This window comes from Lagopus muta, chromosome 4, assembly GCF_023343835.1.
Source record: "Lagopus muta isolate bLagMut1 chromosome 4, bLagMut1 primary, whole genome shotgun sequence".
Lineage (NCBI taxonomy): Eukaryota > Metazoa > Chordata > Aves > Galliformes > Phasianidae > Lagopus > Lagopus muta.
The window spans coordinates 3879408-3900098 of NC_064436.1; the positions used below are offsets into that span (position 1 = coordinate 3879408).

Sequence of the window (20691 nt, forward strand, 5' to 3'; positions counted from 1 at the left end):
AAAAATGATACATGAACTAAGAAATTGTAAGTGACAAAACCAATGCGTGACAGGGTGCAGGACAATACTGAGACCTTTAGCTATACAACTAGGGAAGCTCTTTTTTTTCTAACGGGAAGTTCTAGTCAAATAAAGTATGAACTAAGAGTAGAATAGATATTCCATACAAAGTTCCAAAATCATGTGAATTCTGACATCACCTCTTCAAAACAGTTTTTTGCAAGGTACTGTTTTTTCCAACTTTCATATTGCACAGGTAAGATTCCATCTCCTATACCCTAAGAATAGCTGAGCAAGACGCTAGCGTGGAGCTGTCAACAAGAAGCAAACTCACAACTGAGTTTCCCAAATGTTGTTATTTTCTTCCAAACGGCATGCATTATTTATAAGCGCAGCTGTATTCATCATAGAACAGGAAAATGTCTAAATACTGGTTAAAAAGTAATGACAACACAAGGCAAGCCTGAGGAAAATACTTCTAGAAATGAGATTATTATTATTGTTATTTCTGAATATTTTAACATAAAAATGTATCTATGGTTGAGCTCAGAAAAATTGACAGAGTGGAAAATTATGTAAACACTGATATCCTCCTTTTTGTTTCTATCCCTATATCCACAGATTATTTCCCTTAAGTCAATAGCCATTTTGTGAAAAGATCTGAGATCAAACTCTTAAGTAATGTTCTCAGAACAGAAAGCAAGAGACAAAGAGAACTAGATGAACTACAGTGAAAATTATTTGCACCAAGAAGGAAAAAACAGTACTTTGATACAAAGTACAAGTTTTTAACCTATTCAACTCAATTAAAATAAGAAACATTATGCACTTTACCTCAAGCGAATAAAAATCTTTAAAACCGTTCTTAAATTCTACTCATTACGGATCATTACTCAAACTTGTGCAAAAAAAATAAAAACAAAAATCAAATAAAAAAATCAATATAGAATCAATATAGTCCTGCTTCTACAAATCTTGACCAAATTTGACCCAAGAAAATGCCATTCTCTGCTCATGAGCGGTCTGTTAGATGATTATGATAGGATTATGGTAGACTCCGATTCTATAAAGATCTGATCTGCCAATGTGGGAAAGTACTATTTAAACAAAATTCTAAAATAAAAATGCGTTAAATATCAAATCTCTTTTTTTCTCTGATGAAATTATGAGTAAATTATCCACTGTAGTTCTGAAGAAGACATCAGCAAGAAAATAAAATGATTCAACACTGCCATTACTTCTCGTCATTAAAATTATTTCTCACTCTATATGTATAAATAGATGATTCTCAGGAAGACTGTTTTCACTGATCTATTTATTTATTTGTTTTACTTCATAGAGGCCTTGCATTCAGATCACTGAAATCATCACAAAGTTAATTTTTCTCTTTTTGCAATAAATCTTTAAAATAAGTTTTAATATACATTATTTATTCTTGTTTTCTATATAACTTTCTATATAACTTTTCTATATAACTTTCTATATAACTTATGCATAAATTTAGATTTAGATTATACCATTAGAAATCAGAAAGACTTCCAAAATGAAAACTATCAGCATTGCAAGGGCACATATCTTCCCCTTTGGACTAAGAAATGGATTGCTCCCAGAATAGTTCATTGATGACAAGTTGCTGAGAAACATCTTTAATTTCTGCAGTTCAGAAATGGTTGTTTGGATTTTGTCTGTTGGCTGTTGGTCAATCAGCATAAAAGTTTTACTTTTGGGTACTGCGACAATTTTTGACCTTAGAACTTTCCCTAATTTTGTTCCAGCTGTTCATTATGACTTTAGGCTTCATATTTCTGTTTTGCAGCAGAATAGGCTCCCCCCCGTACCCTCTGTTAAGCACAGAATCTTCCTATCACAGTAAATGAAATATTTAAAACCTTGTCAGAAGAAGTTATAAATAATACTTTCAGCAGTAACACATGACTATGATAACGTGCCTTTGAAACCTTAACATAGTAGTTCTAAGGAACAGAAATGAGAAGATAACAGAGTCAGAATAAGAAAATTAAAAACAGAAGAAAAGGTTGTGAGGTCACCCTGATGGAAAATGAGCAATTTTTGCCTATAAAAACAGCATCACTTTCATTTTTATTAAATGAATGAAAAGGTCAGTTCAGAAATAGAATAAAATTTAACGGCAGGTCTCTTTTACTACTTTTTTTTTTTTTTTTTCCTCTCTCTTTCAGTTTTGGATTGTACCTGCAGAGCATTTAAACCATATCTCACTAGAGATCTACAGAAGTGAAATGGAATGTATGTTGAAGAGTATGTCCAAACAACCAATATCAAGGAACTATTAAGAAATTTCTCCTCCTGCTATGCTGGATTCTTCAAACAGTTTTTCAGGCTTCATTGGAAGAGCTCACTTCTTTTAACGTGGTCCAAACAGTCTGGGATTTTGAATCATGTATGCACCATTGCACAGTGTAAGAACTGTCCTGGTATTTCAGGGTAATAATTTCATGGGTAGTAATGAGAGTAATAAAATACTCTCCTCAGAGTCCATGAGTTGTCTGAGGCTTCTGTTACAATAGATGTAAATGAAATACATTTTCACTATTGCAAATTGGTTACGCTATTCACAAGAAAATAATCCAGTACATTTTATGACAAAGAAAGTGTATCCAAAGAAAGTGTATACAAATAAAGTGTAATCCAGGAATATACAAATTACTTGTGCTTTAACTGAACTAATTCTCGGGGGGGGGAAAGGAAAAAAAAAAAAAAGAAAAAAAGGAAAAAGATTAAAAAGAAAAAAAAGACTAGGAAACAAATGTGTTTTTTCCTTGTATGTTTTAGAAAAGGTGAGCAACAGTTTAACAACAACAAAAAATTACTTCATTGCATACAGAGTGAAAGTCAAGGAAAGACCTAGATACACTGACACAGTGAACAAAAGACATTCCTAAAAATAGCCTTGAATGTCAGTACAAGGAATGATAGAGTTAAGATCTGGCACACTGAAAAACACAGTAACAGCATGGTGGGCAGATGTCATAGAGAATGCATAGGAAAAATTATACAGGCCAAAATAAATAGTCAGTTCTTGTAGAAAATGAATAATGAGGTAGAGATAAGGAATTTAAAGGTGATAGATTATTTATGTCAAAACATTCCCCAAAGGTCCTCATTTTCAAAATGAAGCTCACCAACTGTGATATCAGGGGACATAACAACATGGAGAACAACAACAAACAGTAAACTTTACAACTTCTTTCTTCAGCCCCATATCTTCTTTTTTGTTTTTTTTTTTTCCTCCCACTAATGACCCCAATTAAAAAAGCACTAGACTAGACTAAAAAATAGCAGACACTTTCAAAACATGACTGATTTTTTTGGCACATAAAAGCATAGGAGATGACATTTCTACTGTAAATATAAGATCAGCATGGGAAGAACTGAGGCACGTTGTGACAAAGTTGTTGTGTTAAATTATTAATGCTTAGGGGTATTTTTTTGTAGTTATCATTGCTGTTAAGATGGAAGTCATAATAGTTTATCTACAAGGAAATATTGCATGTCGACACTTGGGAACATATGGAATGAACACAGTCAAAACAGAGTCTATCACTGCAGATTTTGAAGTTTTCTTTGATTCATATAAATACATAAGCATCTCAGCCTTACTAAATATTAAAATATATAATTTATCATAATATCAAATAGAAAAGAATGTCCTGAATATTTTTTTTCTAAATTCTCAAAATTACGAATCTACAAATAAAAATTTGCAAAATCATTTTCACCATTCCAAATACACGAGCCAAAATACAAAATTATAAGGGCTGCTTTGAAGAAAAATAAATTTCATAACAGGCATACATGGCATGATGTTTGACAAATTTAAAGTAATTGAGTTTTGGAAGTTAATCAGTAAACATAAAAAATCTTTGTTAATTCCATTATTTTAAGATCATCTCAAGGTTAAATTAACCCTTATAGATTGATTTATTTGGAATACCAATGAGGATTTAAAGTAAAACATAAGGAATTTTCCATTGCCAATAGTAGCTGAGCTTTCTGAACTGAATCTTTCAATCTGTATGTCCTCCATAATATCTTCAGAACAAAGATGCTGCAAAATTTACTATTTAAAGCAGAAGGATGCAGAAAAAAGAGTTCTTGCTGTCTTATCTCCTTCTTCCTGAGAAGTTCCTGTGAGCTTATTCTTCAAAAAGAATAAACATAAGGACCAAAACAGACCTTCTTTATGTGGGGGAATACACAGAGGGAAGGAATGGCTACAGGTTTCCCATTTAACACTACCATCACAAAGACACAGGTTACAGAGATGGGAGATAGTACTGCAGGAGCCCCTAAACCTGTGTGTGTGCATTGCTACCGTGAAGGATTTACTGTATGATTCTGCAGTCATCATTAGACATTGCAGTTAATTGCTACATCTTTGATGATTGCCCTGTTGCTAATGACTTGCTTTCTCCAAATCCTCAAGCTTTCAAGTTTTCACTCCTGTAGAAGTACCTATATTTAGAGCTTAATGACTAAGAGCAGTTTGCAAACTCTCTATTCCTGTAAAATTGCATCTTCTTAATTTAATTTCTAAAATATTAATCTTGCAACTTTGAGCTAAATTACATTCTCTACATGAAATATTCAACCTCTGTGCACTTCACATTTACCGTTTTTTTTGGTTTTGTTTTGTTTTTTGTTTTTGACTTTTGAAACATTTGAATAGGAAGTCCTTTCTGATTACACCAGACTTCTGAAATAATATTCTCTGTGCATACTTTCATAAAAATATTGAAAATTCTCTCACAGTCCTTCAGCTATTTCACATCTTTGTACAGGCTTAAATTATGGAATTAAATGTGAATTTCTCCATCCAAACTTACGAATGTATTGAGTCACCACCCCACAAGGGCATTTAAATTTCTCGTTGGCACCATACTCCAATTACCTCTTAAAGAAAAGCTTAGTTTTTGGAATGTGTTGAACAAATGAATAAGTATAATTTTAGAAAGAACGCTTCCCTTATTATCCTACATAACAGAGAAATAAGAGAGAGAAAAATTCAAACTGAGAATATTCAGATCCTGAGCCATCTCACCAGTGAGTTGATTGTTCACTCTTCTACTTGTTAACTCAGATAACTGTATTGCATTTAAAATACTTGCTAAAAGATTAAACCATCTAAAAAGTTAGAGTGACTCTATTACAGTGAGTTCATTTAATATTGCTTTTGAAACATTTTACAGCAGTGTAATGATAGACCTTAATTTATTCCAATTATCTTTTGTTCACTTCAATTTATGAACAGTGAAGCTGAAATAATCAGCACTTTTGCTCCTTAGGCTTCTAATAATATATTTTCATGAGTATTGTACAAGTCATCTTTCTACAGCCATCCCACATACTAATTGCAAATATCTATTTTTATGGTAAGAAATGAGTGTTAGCAGACCAACTAGGGACAAGATGATTGGTTGCATTGAACTGCTTTGGCACAAAGAGTACTTCACTGATTAAAATTTTGTTCTCAGTAAACTAATAAGGCAAAATAGGAAAAAAAATAAAATACGTATTCTCAATTTCTAAACGTTTCATCTACAGCAGGAATAAGATTTGCATATATATTCCCCAGAAAAGATCTTGGGACTTGTATCACCTACTGCAGATTAACAGACTCCGCTCTGTCCACTTTTGTAGCCACAATATCTGACTACTTTTCAACACAACTGAGTGGATAGTTGGGAATTTTTTCAAGCAGTCTGTGTTTGAAAACATGGACATAAAAAATACCAAGCTTTATATTCACTCATTCTTGTGGTGTAATTTTTCATAAACTGGCTGTGAGTTCACACGTCAGAGGCAAAACAAAGCAGATGAAGACAGTAGGACAGGTTGTAATAGTCTATGTTTACATAAGCAAACGTAATGAAATTATAAATGTAAATTAGAAATTTAAATGCAAATTATAAATTTGAATATAAATTTCTCCCCTTTGAATTCTTCAGGCTTCCAACAGCCAGTCTAAACAAACTCCTTTCAGTGTTCTTCTTATTCTTATTCATTACTGGTTTGTACCATAGCCTCCTTCACTGATTTACCAAGATTTTTGGTCCACTATTAGTGGCTGGAATAAGAAATTCAAGAAAAGCTTTGGGAAACGGTCTGTAAGCAAAGTTTGCATTTTATTAGTTTTGTGAGAAAGAGAAGGATTTCTATGCCCCTCATCAATACTACAGAGCATCCCCTAAGAGTCAACACATGAACTGCTCCTGGTCAAAAAAATATATATATTTAATCTAGAATTAAGCAATCTATATTTTTAAAGCCATACCATGCGGTGCCAAGCTGTTCTACTTATATAATATAATAAACAGCAATTTGCTATCTGTAAACACCAGTAGGTTAGTCTACACATCATTAGGGAGGTTAATGGCAATTTTGTTGGTTTTACTAAAACTTGTATTATGTGTTGTGTGTTTTATATATCAACAGTTATTTATTGCAAAAAGATTATAGCCAAAAACTGGCTTGATTTCTAATGGTATTTGCCCAAAACTATTTAGCCCTTATCTCAGCAGTGAAAGGAAAGTTTGACTGGATCTTAAAACAAAGGAGACATTGCTCATACTATCACTCTTCCCCTCAGCTAAGAGGATAAAGAACCTGTCACCATGACCCTTCAGCTAAAGGTAGCTGTGACTCACCACACACAGATGAAAGCAACTAATTGACCTACTTAGACAGAACACCGATTGCCAAAATGATTTCTTCACTGTCTTTGGACTAGGCCTATTTTTCCTAGTCCCTTTCCCTAAATAATGTTTACCCCTACTGATTTCTGTCGTAATTACATGAAAATTAATGTGTCCAAATATCAGTTTTGTTTTACTGATCCTTTTATACTGCATATCACTGTGTATATATCAAGAATAGTTAGGATAGAATACATAGAATAGAATATTACTATTATGATAGAACATGTATCTCATAAACTTATTTGCCTGTACCGCATAGAATTGTACAATTAAACAAAACAATCATTTTTAATAATTCAAGACCATTTTTTCCCTAGCTGTCATGTCTTTGACTCTCAAAGACTTGCATACATTAATATAACTTTAATTAAATTCATTTAACATTATGTAAAAGTGTCCAACAGGACCCCTCAGCTTAAAAGTTACTGAAGGAGACACTGAAATGATTTTCAGTGTAGACGACTACTTGCCTCAACTGTCAATGCAAATCTCAAATGTCAATGGTGATGGGTAAAGAATCTGCAGGGAGCTACGCAAGTAGGAATCACCAGCTGTATGTTCCTTTCATGATAAAACTCCACAACTTTGTCTTCCCCAGGGCAATGAAATAATAATAAACATCAAATTTAAATAGTAAGAAGGCTAGTCAACCCAGCACTTGGTAATTTATGAAGCAGTAGGTTGCATTCCCTCAAATCATGCTGCTACAAATATAGCAGGGTGGGTTTTCTATGGTTAAGAGTAGGGGCTGCAGATTAGTTCAAGGACACAATACGAATTTATCTATTCAGTTAAAGCAATGTGGCAATAATGGCACTTAAAGTCACTTTCTATTCAGCCATATAAATTTACACATTCCTTTCTGAATTGTACATGGCTGATTGCTAATTCCTTTTTAGCTAAGTTCCGTAGAAAATTAAAAATATTCTTTTTCATCAGCAACCTCTTCAGGAGAAACAGAATGTTTTTTTGGATACAGAAAAATAGATCAATTACAGATAAATATTCCTAGATTCTGGAACCAGATGTAGAATCACCTTAAATTTGAGGTTTTTGCTTTTAAAGGTCACTGAAATAACTAACTGTATCTACAGTTGGAGACACACATTTACATGTGACTTGAGATTTTAGTTAAATGTGCATGTTGTTTTCTTATAACTGTAGAAAAATTGAGATCATCCTAATAAGTATTTCTATAGAAAGTTGAACTTGAAAGGGTGGAATAAGCAAATGTTAATTATATGAAGAGGCCTTTCGAACTGCCATAGGTCTGTGCCACATTGCAAAGAACCTAACAGTCCAAAGCATACAGAGTGATAATGAATATCAAGGCAAGGTTCAGATGTACAGATGGCAGAATTTTTCTATTCTAACCAGTAGAAATGTTACAGAACACATATCAAATGAAAATGAAATTATCAAAAGAATAAATTGAATACAAGACGCATTTAACACAATATAGCAAAAGCAAACGCTTTCAGAAGTAGAAGACATTGGTATCATTTCCAAAATAAGATCTATGCTCCTAACTTAGAGAACTATCTGAACGTTATGGCTATTAATTCCCCAAGTACACCTCAGATGTTATTAAATCTCAACTTTAGTATGTAGAGTAAGGGACTTATGAACTTTCATTAAGATAAGGAAAAAAAAAAGCAACAAACAAAAACCAACCAATAGATTACGTCAATAAATGTGTTTATTCGTGTAATTTAAAGAGCTTTCATTTAGCCTATTAGTATTGTATATGAAAAAGGGTCTTCCAAAGCAATACTGAAGGTGCATGGTCTAATATTTTCAAGATTGTTTTTACATTATATTTTTTTGGAGACAGCATTACAGTTCATTTCAAAGTTAAATAAAACTCAGCCAAAACTTACCTTATATGAGTAATGATGAGGGTTGTAGAAGGAATGAAAAAGTCATCCACTCTGTCAAACTGCTTTCCCACTGGCTGAGTATGGATTGTGTGATGAGAAACACTCCCACTGGCTTGTGTTATCACCTACATAAAGTAACATTATTACAAACTATAGAAATATTCCTTCAAAGTTTAATCTATATCTAAATAGATTTGTAGAGTATTGCATCTTTATTCCACTTCTGTTTTATTCTTCAGCCATGAGAAGGAATGCAAATGACAGTGAATAAAGCTGATCAGCATTACAGATTTCAGAGAATTGTTGCATGCTAGACAATCTATTCTTCATGTATACTTTTTTTCCTCTTTTTTTTTTCCTACCACATTTACATTCTATAGCAGCCTTTAGTGCACACCAAGATTTTTGTCTTTTTTCATACTCAACACTAGAGTGGGAATGTTTTAAGCACTTCAGCCCAAGTGAAAAGATAAAATGTTATCAGCTGATCCACAGGAAGTTATGGCTACATATGATCCTAAGTCTTCTCAAGCATAAAGAGATCCAACATGGCATATATTGAATATATTGAATTGGTTGCAGTTCATGCATACCTTGAGTTGTTACGAATAAATTTTCTTTGAATTCTCAAATCTTGAATGTCATCTGAGGTAGAATATTATGGGTGAGTAAAAGACAATCTTATATTAATAGCTGCTATGATGTTCATTTTTGCACATTTAAGACTGGATTTAAAAAAAAAAAGGAGTTGATCATGCATCATTCAAGGAAAAACAAGACTGAAAATGAATGCTTCCTCTAAAACAGGATATATCTGATTCAATTATTAGTCATTTTTTTGGGGAGGAGTGACAACCAAACTCCCACAAATTACTTTACTCACTCACAGTTACCAGGAGTATAAAAAATCATTTTCAAACACTACTCATTTTTCTGCTTGAGCTCTATGGTTGATTTTTTTTTTCTTATTCCTTATGCATTTAAAAGACAAATAAGAACTTCACTGACTTCTAAAGAAAAGGAAAATAAGTTGAAATAAAAAGTAATTTTGAAACTATAACACAAAGAGTATCACTGTATTCTCATGGGATTACTTTAAATTAGAAGAAAGGAGAGGAAAAGCAGAAGAGAAGCACAGCTTCTTGAAATGTTTCTTTGGTGAGTGTCCCTAGGCATGCTGCTGCTGAGAAAGCATGGGAAAAATAAGGATTCTTATTATTTTATATCTTAAAAAAAAAGTCCCAAACTCAAAGCAATTAACAATATATAATGTTGGAACTCTTAGCTTGTCAACTCCAGAACATCAACATAATCTTAGTGAAATATGAATATATGCCTAAAATCCATGGTATCCTCTGATTAGGAGCAAAATCATCATAAGCAGCATATCTGTTCTCAGAAGACTGGCAGACTAGAAAAACATGCCATTAGTTTTCAGCTGTACTCTATTACCCTCCATTGAATCAGCACTTACATTTCTAAGTAAAAGCGTAGAAAATCTCTTAACGCTTTCCCAGCAAGTTCAGTTCTTTCCGGTTTCCTGAAAACATTTTCCTACCTACATAAATATTCAATTTATTTAGATTTCCTAGTATATAATCAATCTGATCAATATACTTACTTGCAAAGTTGGTGAATTCTTCTCCATGTCTCCCCAGCTCTGTACCCAGACTTGATCATGTGACTTATCATAGTGTAGTTTCACTGGAACAGGATCCGTACTTACTGCCTGCAAGTAGAATAAAATGAAAACTCCTTACTCTTGATCCCATGTTGAGAAGAAAAATAATAGATGATTATGACTAGACATGCATATCCTGATGTGTTCAGGTTATATTGAAAAATTACATTGTCAGATGCTGAAAAAGACCTCTGATTAATTCAGTCACTGAATTGGTGAGGCAGTGATTTTTATTCATTATATTTATTCATTATGTTTATGGTTTTTATTTTTTTCTAATATTTTTTTCTAATAATTCTAAAAAAAAATTATTCATTATGTGTATTCATTATGTTTATGTTATTCATTTATTCATCATTTTATTCATTATAAAATTTGGCATCAAAAACAAGTTATATTGGGGTTATTAGGAAACTGAAAAAAAAATGTTTTAAATCCAAACAAAAAATGCTAACCTTCCTTCCCTACATTTTCTCATATCATACATATCAATTTAAAATCTATAAAATACTGGAAAACAACTAAAAAGGGAAGACTATTCTCAAGCTCCATACTAAAGTCAATGGAAGATATTCCTACACAGCCCTGCCCAAACAATGTTACTGCACTCTTTTTAACTGGATATGTTTTTTTCAAGTTGGCAATATTATTAAGTACATAAATATTTTCCTTACAATTTCTACTTTTGGAAGAAGTGATCAGTACCAAGCTGTTTTCCATCCTCGAGTTTTGTATCCAAAACTACAGACTTTTTAGGCATTTAAGGTTTACGCTTTCTTTATTAGGAGAAGCACTGAAGATTCCAGAGATATGAAAAGTGAGGACAGAATATTTCAATAAGAGACATTCTCCATGAGGCAAACAACTGTAGGGATTACTGTTCTATCTTCATCATTAAGGCAGCAAAAATAAGTGGAAATTGCTTTTTAGTCTCACCATTATGGAGCTGTAAAGCACAGCTTGTTTATCAGTTTGTCAAGGAGAATACCAGCTGGCTAATTAAGTGAAGGTAATTTAAAGTAATGATGTAGATCCTCAAGATAATGCTCTAATGGCTGGCTGAGGCTGTTGATGATACTTAACTGTACTCCTGAGGTGTCGCAAGCCACAGATTCATCTGGAAAAAAAAACCAAAAAAAAAAAACCCTACCATTTTTACCTTTACCTTTTGAAAGTGGTAATGAAGCCAGGTTGCTCACTGGCTCATTTAAAAACAAAGATGCCCCTTGAAAAGGCCATTTTTGTTTGGTAACACTTTCTGCTTCAAGTTAGAAGACAAGTTGTCTAAAACAATACTTGGGCCACTGTCTAGTTAATTTGCTGAGGTGTATCAAATTTCCATTTAGCTTCCTCAAATGAAGGGCTGACCCATGCATCGTTGCTGAATGAGCATAAGTTGTGTTCAGGAATTAGGCCATGGTACTGCCTGAAGGAGAAGAAATGCCTGTGTAGTCAAGCATGGACAATGCAACTCCTAAGAGCCTGCTGGCAGCAGAAAGATTCTTGGAGTTTTGGAGACATGTTTTCACAGCTGTTCTGGGCTACCCAGGCTAAACTGCCACCAGCACACTGTACTAAACAGTGATGAGCTCTGGTTACATCAGCACGCCTTGAAATCATCCCACTTAATTTCCTACTGCACAATTAGAGGTTCCTCTGTTTCAAGAATTTACAAATGAAAGAAAAGTATCTGGCTAAATCAGAAAATCTATGCACCATTCATATTCACAGTTTGGAAACATTCATTTCAATGTAAAATATCTGCTCTAGGATCTTCTTCAAGCGCTCATTTTGATAGCTATATTTATATATCAGAAACAATGAACCCTAAAATCTAGGTGTTATACATATGCACCTGATACACACCTCTTTTACATTAACTTTTATAGTAAAAATGAATAAATGTAACATATGCACTCATAATAGTACTTCAGACAAGCAACCACAGTAATCAAAATCAAATCAACATCAATTTTATAAAGAAAAGAACACAGTTCCACAACTTGCAGCCTTTTCAATTACGCTTTTAGCTGTCTTTGGGGTTGTTTTATTTTGCAACTTAATGGAATTGTTATGATTGCATCCTGCTCTGATCCAAAATACAAATTTTTCCCCACGTTTGCTTTTAACATATTTTTGAAAGCGTGCTGCTGCACAGAAAAGCAATTTCTTCTTTAAGAGATACAGTAGAAAAAAAATATAGTGTATAGTATCCTCTATGCTATTATATCATATATTAAAAAAAAAAAATATATGGGAGTCCAGTACCTAAAATTCTCTTAATTATAATTAGTTTAGTATCTATTTTCCAAAACTAATTTGTATTTTGATGTTTTCTTTTTTTTTTTTTTTTTTTCTTCAATATGGGGCAGCACTGTATATTATCAAAATAGCCTGATCTGACTGAGAAGTTAAATTCCCTTCTTTGCTTCTCTAGCCTTAGTGTACGTGCATATGCTACGCAACATTTAATACCTACGAAAATTCTTGCTGCCTACAGAAAACAAAACCAAAAATGAACATTCAATATTGAAGTAAAAGGAAGACAGGGCCATGCCTGCTATATAATAAAAAATGGTGAGCAAAGCATTACTTGACTGACTTGTCAGCAGATTCCAAATTTGCTTCCTTTGATTCTGAAAGCAAACTGTGAATCAGCAGCTTTATTTTTTATGCTGTTATATCTGTATATATCTTATCTGTATAAAAGATTGTACAGGTTTTGTGTTTCCATGATTGATTCATTTTATTACAACAAACATTTTTTTTTTAAATAAGCTGATTCTAAATATCAGCGAGGTTAAGCATAGCACCATTCAAGTCCCACAATACTTTTCCCACATCTTTCAGAAAATATACCCTTGGAAATTATTTTCAGTTTAGTAATGAATAGCAGAAATTTTGCTCTGCTGCATATTAAGCATTTTTAACATGTAAAACAACAAGAGAATTTCTCAATAATATCTGAGTATCCTAGAACCATAAAAAGCGAGAATTCCATTTCTATAAAAGGTTCCACAGATGGTATAAACGTTCTGTGGATGCCTGGACATATTAAAAGTAGTTTTAAAGCAATGCTATCCCATCTTTTGAAATCAAATTTCTTTTATTTCTGAAAGTGTGAAAGTGGAAAGTAATATAGTTTGGTTGGTTTTGGGATTTTATTTTCTCAATATTATCATGAAGGCTACTGAATGAAATGACAGGAAGTATGAACATTGATGTCTGGAGTACAAAATTATAAACATTAAATTTATTTTTATCACATTAATTCAATTTTAAAATCACACTTTGCTGTGAATTCTTTTAAAAATTTACACTACAATATTATACATATATATGTATATATATGTATATTTATGTGTATATACATATATATACATAATCTTCAAAGATTTTCATTCATTTATTTACAAAGAAGGCAAGAGACATGAAGAAAATCTCTAAGTATTTTTATTAATAATTTAGATTAGAATTCTAATACAAATCCCTGTTATATTTAGCTAAAGAACATCTGTTTCTTATGAATGTCATAATACTGCAAGTAGTTCTGTAGATGTGATTATTTGTAATCATTTATATGACTAAAATTTTAATCAGAAGACTTAACACGGTGCCAAAAGTTCTGTGTCAGAAAACCTCATGCAAATGTTCTTGTTTTCAGAGAACAAGTTATTAACTAGCTTCAGACTTCCTTGCACAGGAAATAACTTTAATTAAGAAAAAGCAGAGTCCTCTTATTTAAGCACATTTCAAGAAGTTTTATATGACCTGCACTGTACTAAAAAGAAACAAAATAAAAAACAAATGAAACAAAAAATAAACAAGCACCAAAAGACTGTTGACAGCCCTGAGCTGAAAGCCTATTTATTTTATTTTATTATTTTATTTTACTTTATGTTTTGCCACTGAAAGAGTGGCAGATGCCATTTGATTAGAAAGACTAAAGACTATATAGTGAAATAGTCTATTGTATGTAAAGAAAAAATAGAGTAACATGGTAAGAACCGTAGCCAGAAAACAAATAGCAAAAATAGTTTGATTTTACCTCAAAACACAAATGTATTGAGTTTTAAATAATCTCTTCACATTCAGGAAATCTTTTAAAATGTACTGGATTTATGGCTATTATTTGCTAGAGGCATTCTTACACATCTTTGGCAATTCAGTATAAATCTGGTTTAACCTCATAGTACAATGATATCACCAATAATGCATTGATGCTATAAAAAATGCACAACACATTAAAGAATTTAAGTAAGTGAGAAAGCAAAAGCAGAGTGGTCATATTTGATTTCTATAGCGTCAACTAAACATCAGTTCTCTTTCAACTCAATGGGACTACTGATGCTCAGGCTCTGAAGCAATCGAACTTATTTAAAATCTACCAAGATATTGGCATTCTTTCTCCAAAATGTAATGAAGAAAGTATATAAATTAGACATTAACTTAAAAACTACGAATAAATACCTGTACAACTTTCTGAGACTGTACATCAACAATAAGCACTCTGTCAAGTGTAGGTTGAGTCACATAAATGAACTTGTCTTTTACATTTACAGCAGTTGCCCAAACACACCGCTGAACAGAATCACCATCAGCTTTGGGACAAACTTCATCCTGCATTTCAAGAGAAACAGCAAAAGTGTAAGAATCAAAACAGGTAACAATGCAATAGGAAGACAAATTACAGCTCTTTTTTTGTCCAGATATATGCTGGGCATTTTGTCCAGAAGGATAGTGTGAGATATGGTACTGAAAGAATAGGAAAGTTCATTAAAGTGGACTTTTCCTTCTTGAGTTCTTGTTGGCTGTGACCAGTGACCACGTATCTTTTATGGAACAGTGTTTTCCAGAAGTAGATGATGAATTTCAATGCTAACTTTTCTGTTTCATCAACATTCTTCGCCTGCTGTGCCTCTTTGCATTTGAGAAAATACACTCTATAAGTCAAAATAAAAAATAAATCAATTTTCAGCTTTAACTGAAGGAGTTTCTTAACAGGACACCAACAGCTTCTGCTTGTACTCGCATTTTACTTCAACTAACAGAAGATCTTTCAGAAACCACATTGATAAGGAAAGGTTACTAAACTCAGGTTCCATGGGATGGCACATAATCAGGAACTTAGTCATAAATAAAAAGAGTAGGATTCCTCTTGCATTGCTAAAATGTCATACCTTGAAGGAAAATGTTTAAAATCTTTTTCTAATGAATGATAGGTACGGTTACAAAGCAAACTTTTATTCTTAAACATTGCTAAAAGCCTTTCATTGCATAAAGTGAGCTGCCAACATAAACAAGTATGCTACTAGTATTTTGTGCAATCATCAGATAAATCGCAATTTGCCTTCTGTGAAGTCGTCACTTCAGTTGGAAGGCTGTTTCACTGATCTCAAACTGCTTTATATTTGTCCTAAATATGCTTTGTCACAGCTCAATTTTTATCTAAACAAATAACTAATTCAATATTGCATGACATAGTACTCTTGCTTCCTTGAAGAGCATTTCCTTCAAATAATGTGTATTTGAATTCCTAACTCTATCACGCGTCATATTTTTCTGTCTTAGGAACTGACCTTAGTTCAACTCATTTTTTTGGTATTATGATTTCTACAGAGATAAGTTCAACGTATCTGCAAAATAGCACTAACTCTTGTTGGAGAAACCCAAGTTTCTGTCACATCATTTACAGCAGCATAAAAAGCGTAATCATACTTACTGGTTCTAGAATATTGTTTATACTGCTATTAATTCTTACATTCCAAAGCCAATTCTTTACACCCAAACTGGAAAAAATTAAAGTAAAAACAAAACTATGTTCTGACAGTGAAAAATATGCCTAAATTCCCACATCTGAAAAAAAAAATGTTTTTCCCAGCATTAATTGGTTTAGGTAGTAATTTTTTTCCCTTGTTATTCAAACTGACATTTATCTGGATACTCCAGAAATAGCTTCTATCAATGGAACTCAAATTTTACTTTTGAAAAGTTAACAGTTATCTGATTAGATAGTTCAGATTTCTGTAAGTCTCTATGTTAATTTCCCCAGTGATTGAATTAAAATATTTTCTCCTTAAAATCTAAGCATAAAACCAACAGTTTCTTCTCCTAATTAAAGTATAAGCAATTTGCTTTTTCCTAATTTATTCTCTCTGAAAAAGCTAAAATCTGATAAAATATTAATTTATTTCATTGTTTTTTTTTTCTCCCCAGACTTTTTAATCAAAATGTTACTCGCCCAGCATCAAGCCAGCAGATGGAGGAAAATAAATCCTCAAAGAAAGTTTTTCAAAGTAGACTGGGACAACAAATCCTCAGGAGAAAACACATGCTTGCAGATTTATGCGTGCTAATTCCTTGTCTATAAATCTAGACTTATTGCACAAGAGTACTCAGTGTTTTTAACGAGAATTTGAGTCATGATCTTTGAACAGTATAGTAAAAAGTTTATCCATGCTTCATCAGCTAATGACATCAACAGTTCAGGAGAGTGCACATATTAAGGCTTAAATTTATGTATCACCTATTCCACATTAACTTACAACAATAAATTGTACATGACAAGTATAACTATTATTCAATTATTTAAAAAAATCAGACTCAGGACCTTTTTGTCTTTCGCTCTCTTTTATTTTCCCTCTACTAATCCTGCACTTAGTATGCTTCCTGCATTGCTTCAGCGTAATCAAAATAAATTTCTATGTAATAACTAGCGTGTCTTAATGTCATGTCCGTTGGTAACCGTTCTGCTATGTTGTTACATTTCCAAAATCAATTATTATGAAATTTTGATTCCATCTTCCACAGATATTCAACTTCAGGCATTCAAAGTTTCAGTTTATTGAAATATGGTCTTTATGTTCTATTTCTCTGAATAAACAAGAAATCAGGGTATTTTCCGACTGATTTCAAAGATGTTTTATAATTTCTTTCCTTTCCTCCCCAGAAATAGGGATTCACTGGAAGAAGAGAAGGGAGACATCTTTCCATAAAATAAGAATTTAAAGGCTTTAGATAATATATGCAGAAGATAAATAGAGGTTGCATATTAGATAGAGAAAATATATATATATATATAATAGAGGAAAATGACCCGTATACAACAGGATGAGAAGACACTTAACAGCTGAATGTATTTGGAGCATGTTTAGAGGCATCCATATGATAATAGGTTTAACAGCTGTCAAAGCAGATAACCTGCATAAGAAAATGGAAATATGTCTATTTCCATCCCTATTATAAATATAAGTACAATAAAACTCATTTTTTATTTGGTACTTATTGAGAAAATTCCAGTAATTTAAGTAATTCTGGGAAGAACTGGAGGAAGCTCTTTAGAACTTCCTGGGAACCATGATGGTCCTACAAGACACCAAGTCTTTTCCTTCACTTTAAACACAGTAAAAGCCTAATTTATTCCCATGTTAGTCACACAGTAAAGCACTTCACTGTACTGACACACAGTTGCATAAGAGGCAATTAAATATTCAGATAAGAGTTCTCAAGTATATTATTACTGAGAAATTATATTTACTTTTAGCAAAATTAGCATACCTAAATAAGTGCTTGGTTAACTACTACACCATTCATCCACAGTACAATGTGAAGCTAGGCAGAAACACCAAATTCTTTCAAAGGAGTTCAGCTAAGCGTAACTCTATTTTGTTGACAAGTAAACAGGAAAGCAGAGGAAGAACACTGCAGTATTGTGTGTATATCAACTGATGAACCTAAACTGCACTGCAAAATTTATGTATGGTCCTAGACTTCAGCAAATATTTGTCAGTGAAATGGGTCTACTGGGCCTTTACTAATCACTTGAACATGTCATTGAGAAAAGTGTGAAGAAATGGAAAAATGATTTCCTGTAGGTATTTCTTAAGAGGCAAGCAATGAAGATTTTATTAGCAACAGACAGAATAGACGGGAAAGGCTGAATGAAGTGACCTAAAAATAAACTAGCACCTCTAATTAGTTCAAGTTGTATGACAGTCAAAGAGAATTAATAGTGAACAATTTACAACATGGGCTCCTATAAATAAATGAACTTGATAAAAATTTGACCTTGGGATAAAACTGAACTATTTTCTTATCTTTACTTAGAAAGAAAACAAACAAACAAACAAACAAACAAAAAACAGATTTTCCAAAGAGGGTGAAGAAGAAAAGATATTCTGCAAAGGAAGCAATAGTTATCTAAATCTTCATAGTCAACAAGATTTTTCAGTAATGTAGTATTATATATAGTAATATTAGCAGCACATGCAGGGAATTCTTTTAAATTCAGATTTTCATATATATATATATATTTATTTTTAATGGAAAGCAATATTTTTCCTTTTTCCTTTTACATTATGCAGATCTATGAATATAGGGATCTAAGAATATATATACCAAACATTTCCACAAGAATAAAAGATATAGCAACTTTTGTAATAGGTAAAGGAAAAACTTTTCGGTGTTCAGAAGAATAAGTGGAAATATTACTGAAATTAATGGGTGCAATGTATGCATGCAAACACAGAGTTTTACTTCTGGCTATAAATGTATCATAGATACCAGATATTCAAAATACAAATCTACATCTACTTAAAAATGAAAGCTGTATAGTAGTCTGCTTTCCTGGTCTTTTTTTTTTATAGCAGTAGAAGGGGCAATCAATTGCTATGTTAATTTATGTTTGAAAATAGCAAAAACAGAAAGAAGTCTTACTATCCATCCTGATAATTACCACATTTCAATAAAAATACACTTACACTCTGGGCTGCACTTCAGACCAATAAAATCTTAGCAGACTTCTTAAATAATCAGCTTTTAAATTCAACAGCCATAAAAAAGCTCTTTGGCTTTTTTTTTTTTTTTTTTTTTTTGGCTATGTCAACCTGATTTCACTTTAACTGCTAAAACCAAGGTATGATTAGCAGTTCAAAGTATAATTATTCACACTAAAATAAATCTTGCTGTTGAATACAGCAGTCTTTGACATCAATAATGATAACTGAAGAGGCAAAAGCCATTGAGACAGCTCTGCTGCTACTTCAGTGTTTTAGGTATTAGCCAAAAAAACTGTGCAGTTATGGGTTATTACACACCTTTTTTTTTTTTTTTTTTTTCCTCATTTCAAGGTCATTCATTTAAATTCAAATGAGAAAAAGTGAATACAGTGACTGGTCCCAAGTTTGTTTGAGAGCATGTATCATGTCAGTTAATTATTTGATTAGCAGGGAAGAAAAAAAAAGCAAATAAACAAATAATGGAAAATGCTTTCATATAGTAATACATATGGAAACACTTCATAAATGCAGAGTTTGATGATGTCAGCTGTAATATTATTGAAACTATACTAACTGTAAGTGGGAGTCAAAGTGTCAATCGTCCCTACTAACTCCAGTGGAGATCTAAGCATGTTCATGAGGATAGTGAGTTGCCTTAAGATAACTGGGAGTTTAATACCGACATCAAAAGACTTGGTTCAATGATATAAACAAACATCCAGTGGAGAAAAAGAAACCATTAACAACAGTGACTACTGTCCCTTTATTTAACAGAGAGAATGTGACTCACAGAAATCTACATAAATGCAGGTAAAAAGAGGTGGGATGCAGGGAAATAACGACAAGAAGATGGAGAAGATAGAGTGCTGTTAAGGAAAAATTATGAAGAAGAGAGAGAGAGAAAGAGAGAGAAGAGAGAGAAAGTGAGAGAAAGAAGAAGAGTACAAAAAAAAAAAAAAAAAAAAAGCAGAAGGAAAATATTCAATCAAAAAAAAAGATTGAAAATTTGAACTTAACCAAAGACACAGCAAATTTTGAGTCCAACATTTTAAGCTATATATTAATTGGGAAGACATGTCTGAATTTATTAAACAGGTAACATTAAACTATCATTTCTTAATTAAAGGAAAACTACACTTGAAAAAATACTACCAGGAAATTAAAAACAAGTTAAAAAAATAAAAATAAAAAACAACTTGCCTGAAAACCGAGGAGTTTTTCACTAGGCTTAATATGTCTCTGAAATTCACATTCCACTGGCTGTATGACTTTGATTCCATCTTCATAAAAAACATAAAACATGTTCCCAATTCCCAGACCTTAGGAATAAAAACACATTGAAATGTACAAAATTAAATAATCACAAAAAAGAAAGTCCTGGCATTGAAGTAAAATTCTCATCATATTACTGGCAGAAGATCAGTTTGTTAATATGTATAGTTCTAACACAACCAGTCCTCTGGGATCTTCTTCTGTAAAACTGAAAAATCCCTCTTATGTTATTCAGAATTTTACATAATTTTCTCTATTGGCAAGAAGGTGTCTTTATGAATACAGAGCTAGAAACACAAGCTATAGTTTGACAGCTGCAGAAATGAAAATTGTCTTGTGAAATC

General features: G+C 32.3%; 1 protein-coding gene across 5 annotated transcripts in view; it reads right to left on the minus strand.

The window, feature by feature from the left end:
* FSTL5 (follistatin like 5) overlaps positions 1 to 20691 on the minus strand; it is a 239717-nt gene that overhangs the window by 6932 nt on the left and 212094 nt on the right. For all 5 annotated transcript variants that reach the window (XM_048942357.1, XM_048942356.1, XM_048942354.1 and 2 more), the window contains 4 exons: positions 20276 to 20394; positions 14769 to 14918; positions 10239 to 10346; positions 8618 to 8742 (listed from right to left, as the gene is read on the minus strand). In XM_048942357.1, the coding sequence (XP_048798314.1) occupies positions 8618 to 8742; positions 10239 to 10346; positions 14769 to 14918; positions 20276 to 20394 (502 nt within the window). The remainder of the gene's footprint in view (positions 1 to 8617; positions 8743 to 10238; positions 10347 to 14768; positions 14919 to 20275; positions 20395 to 20691) is intronic.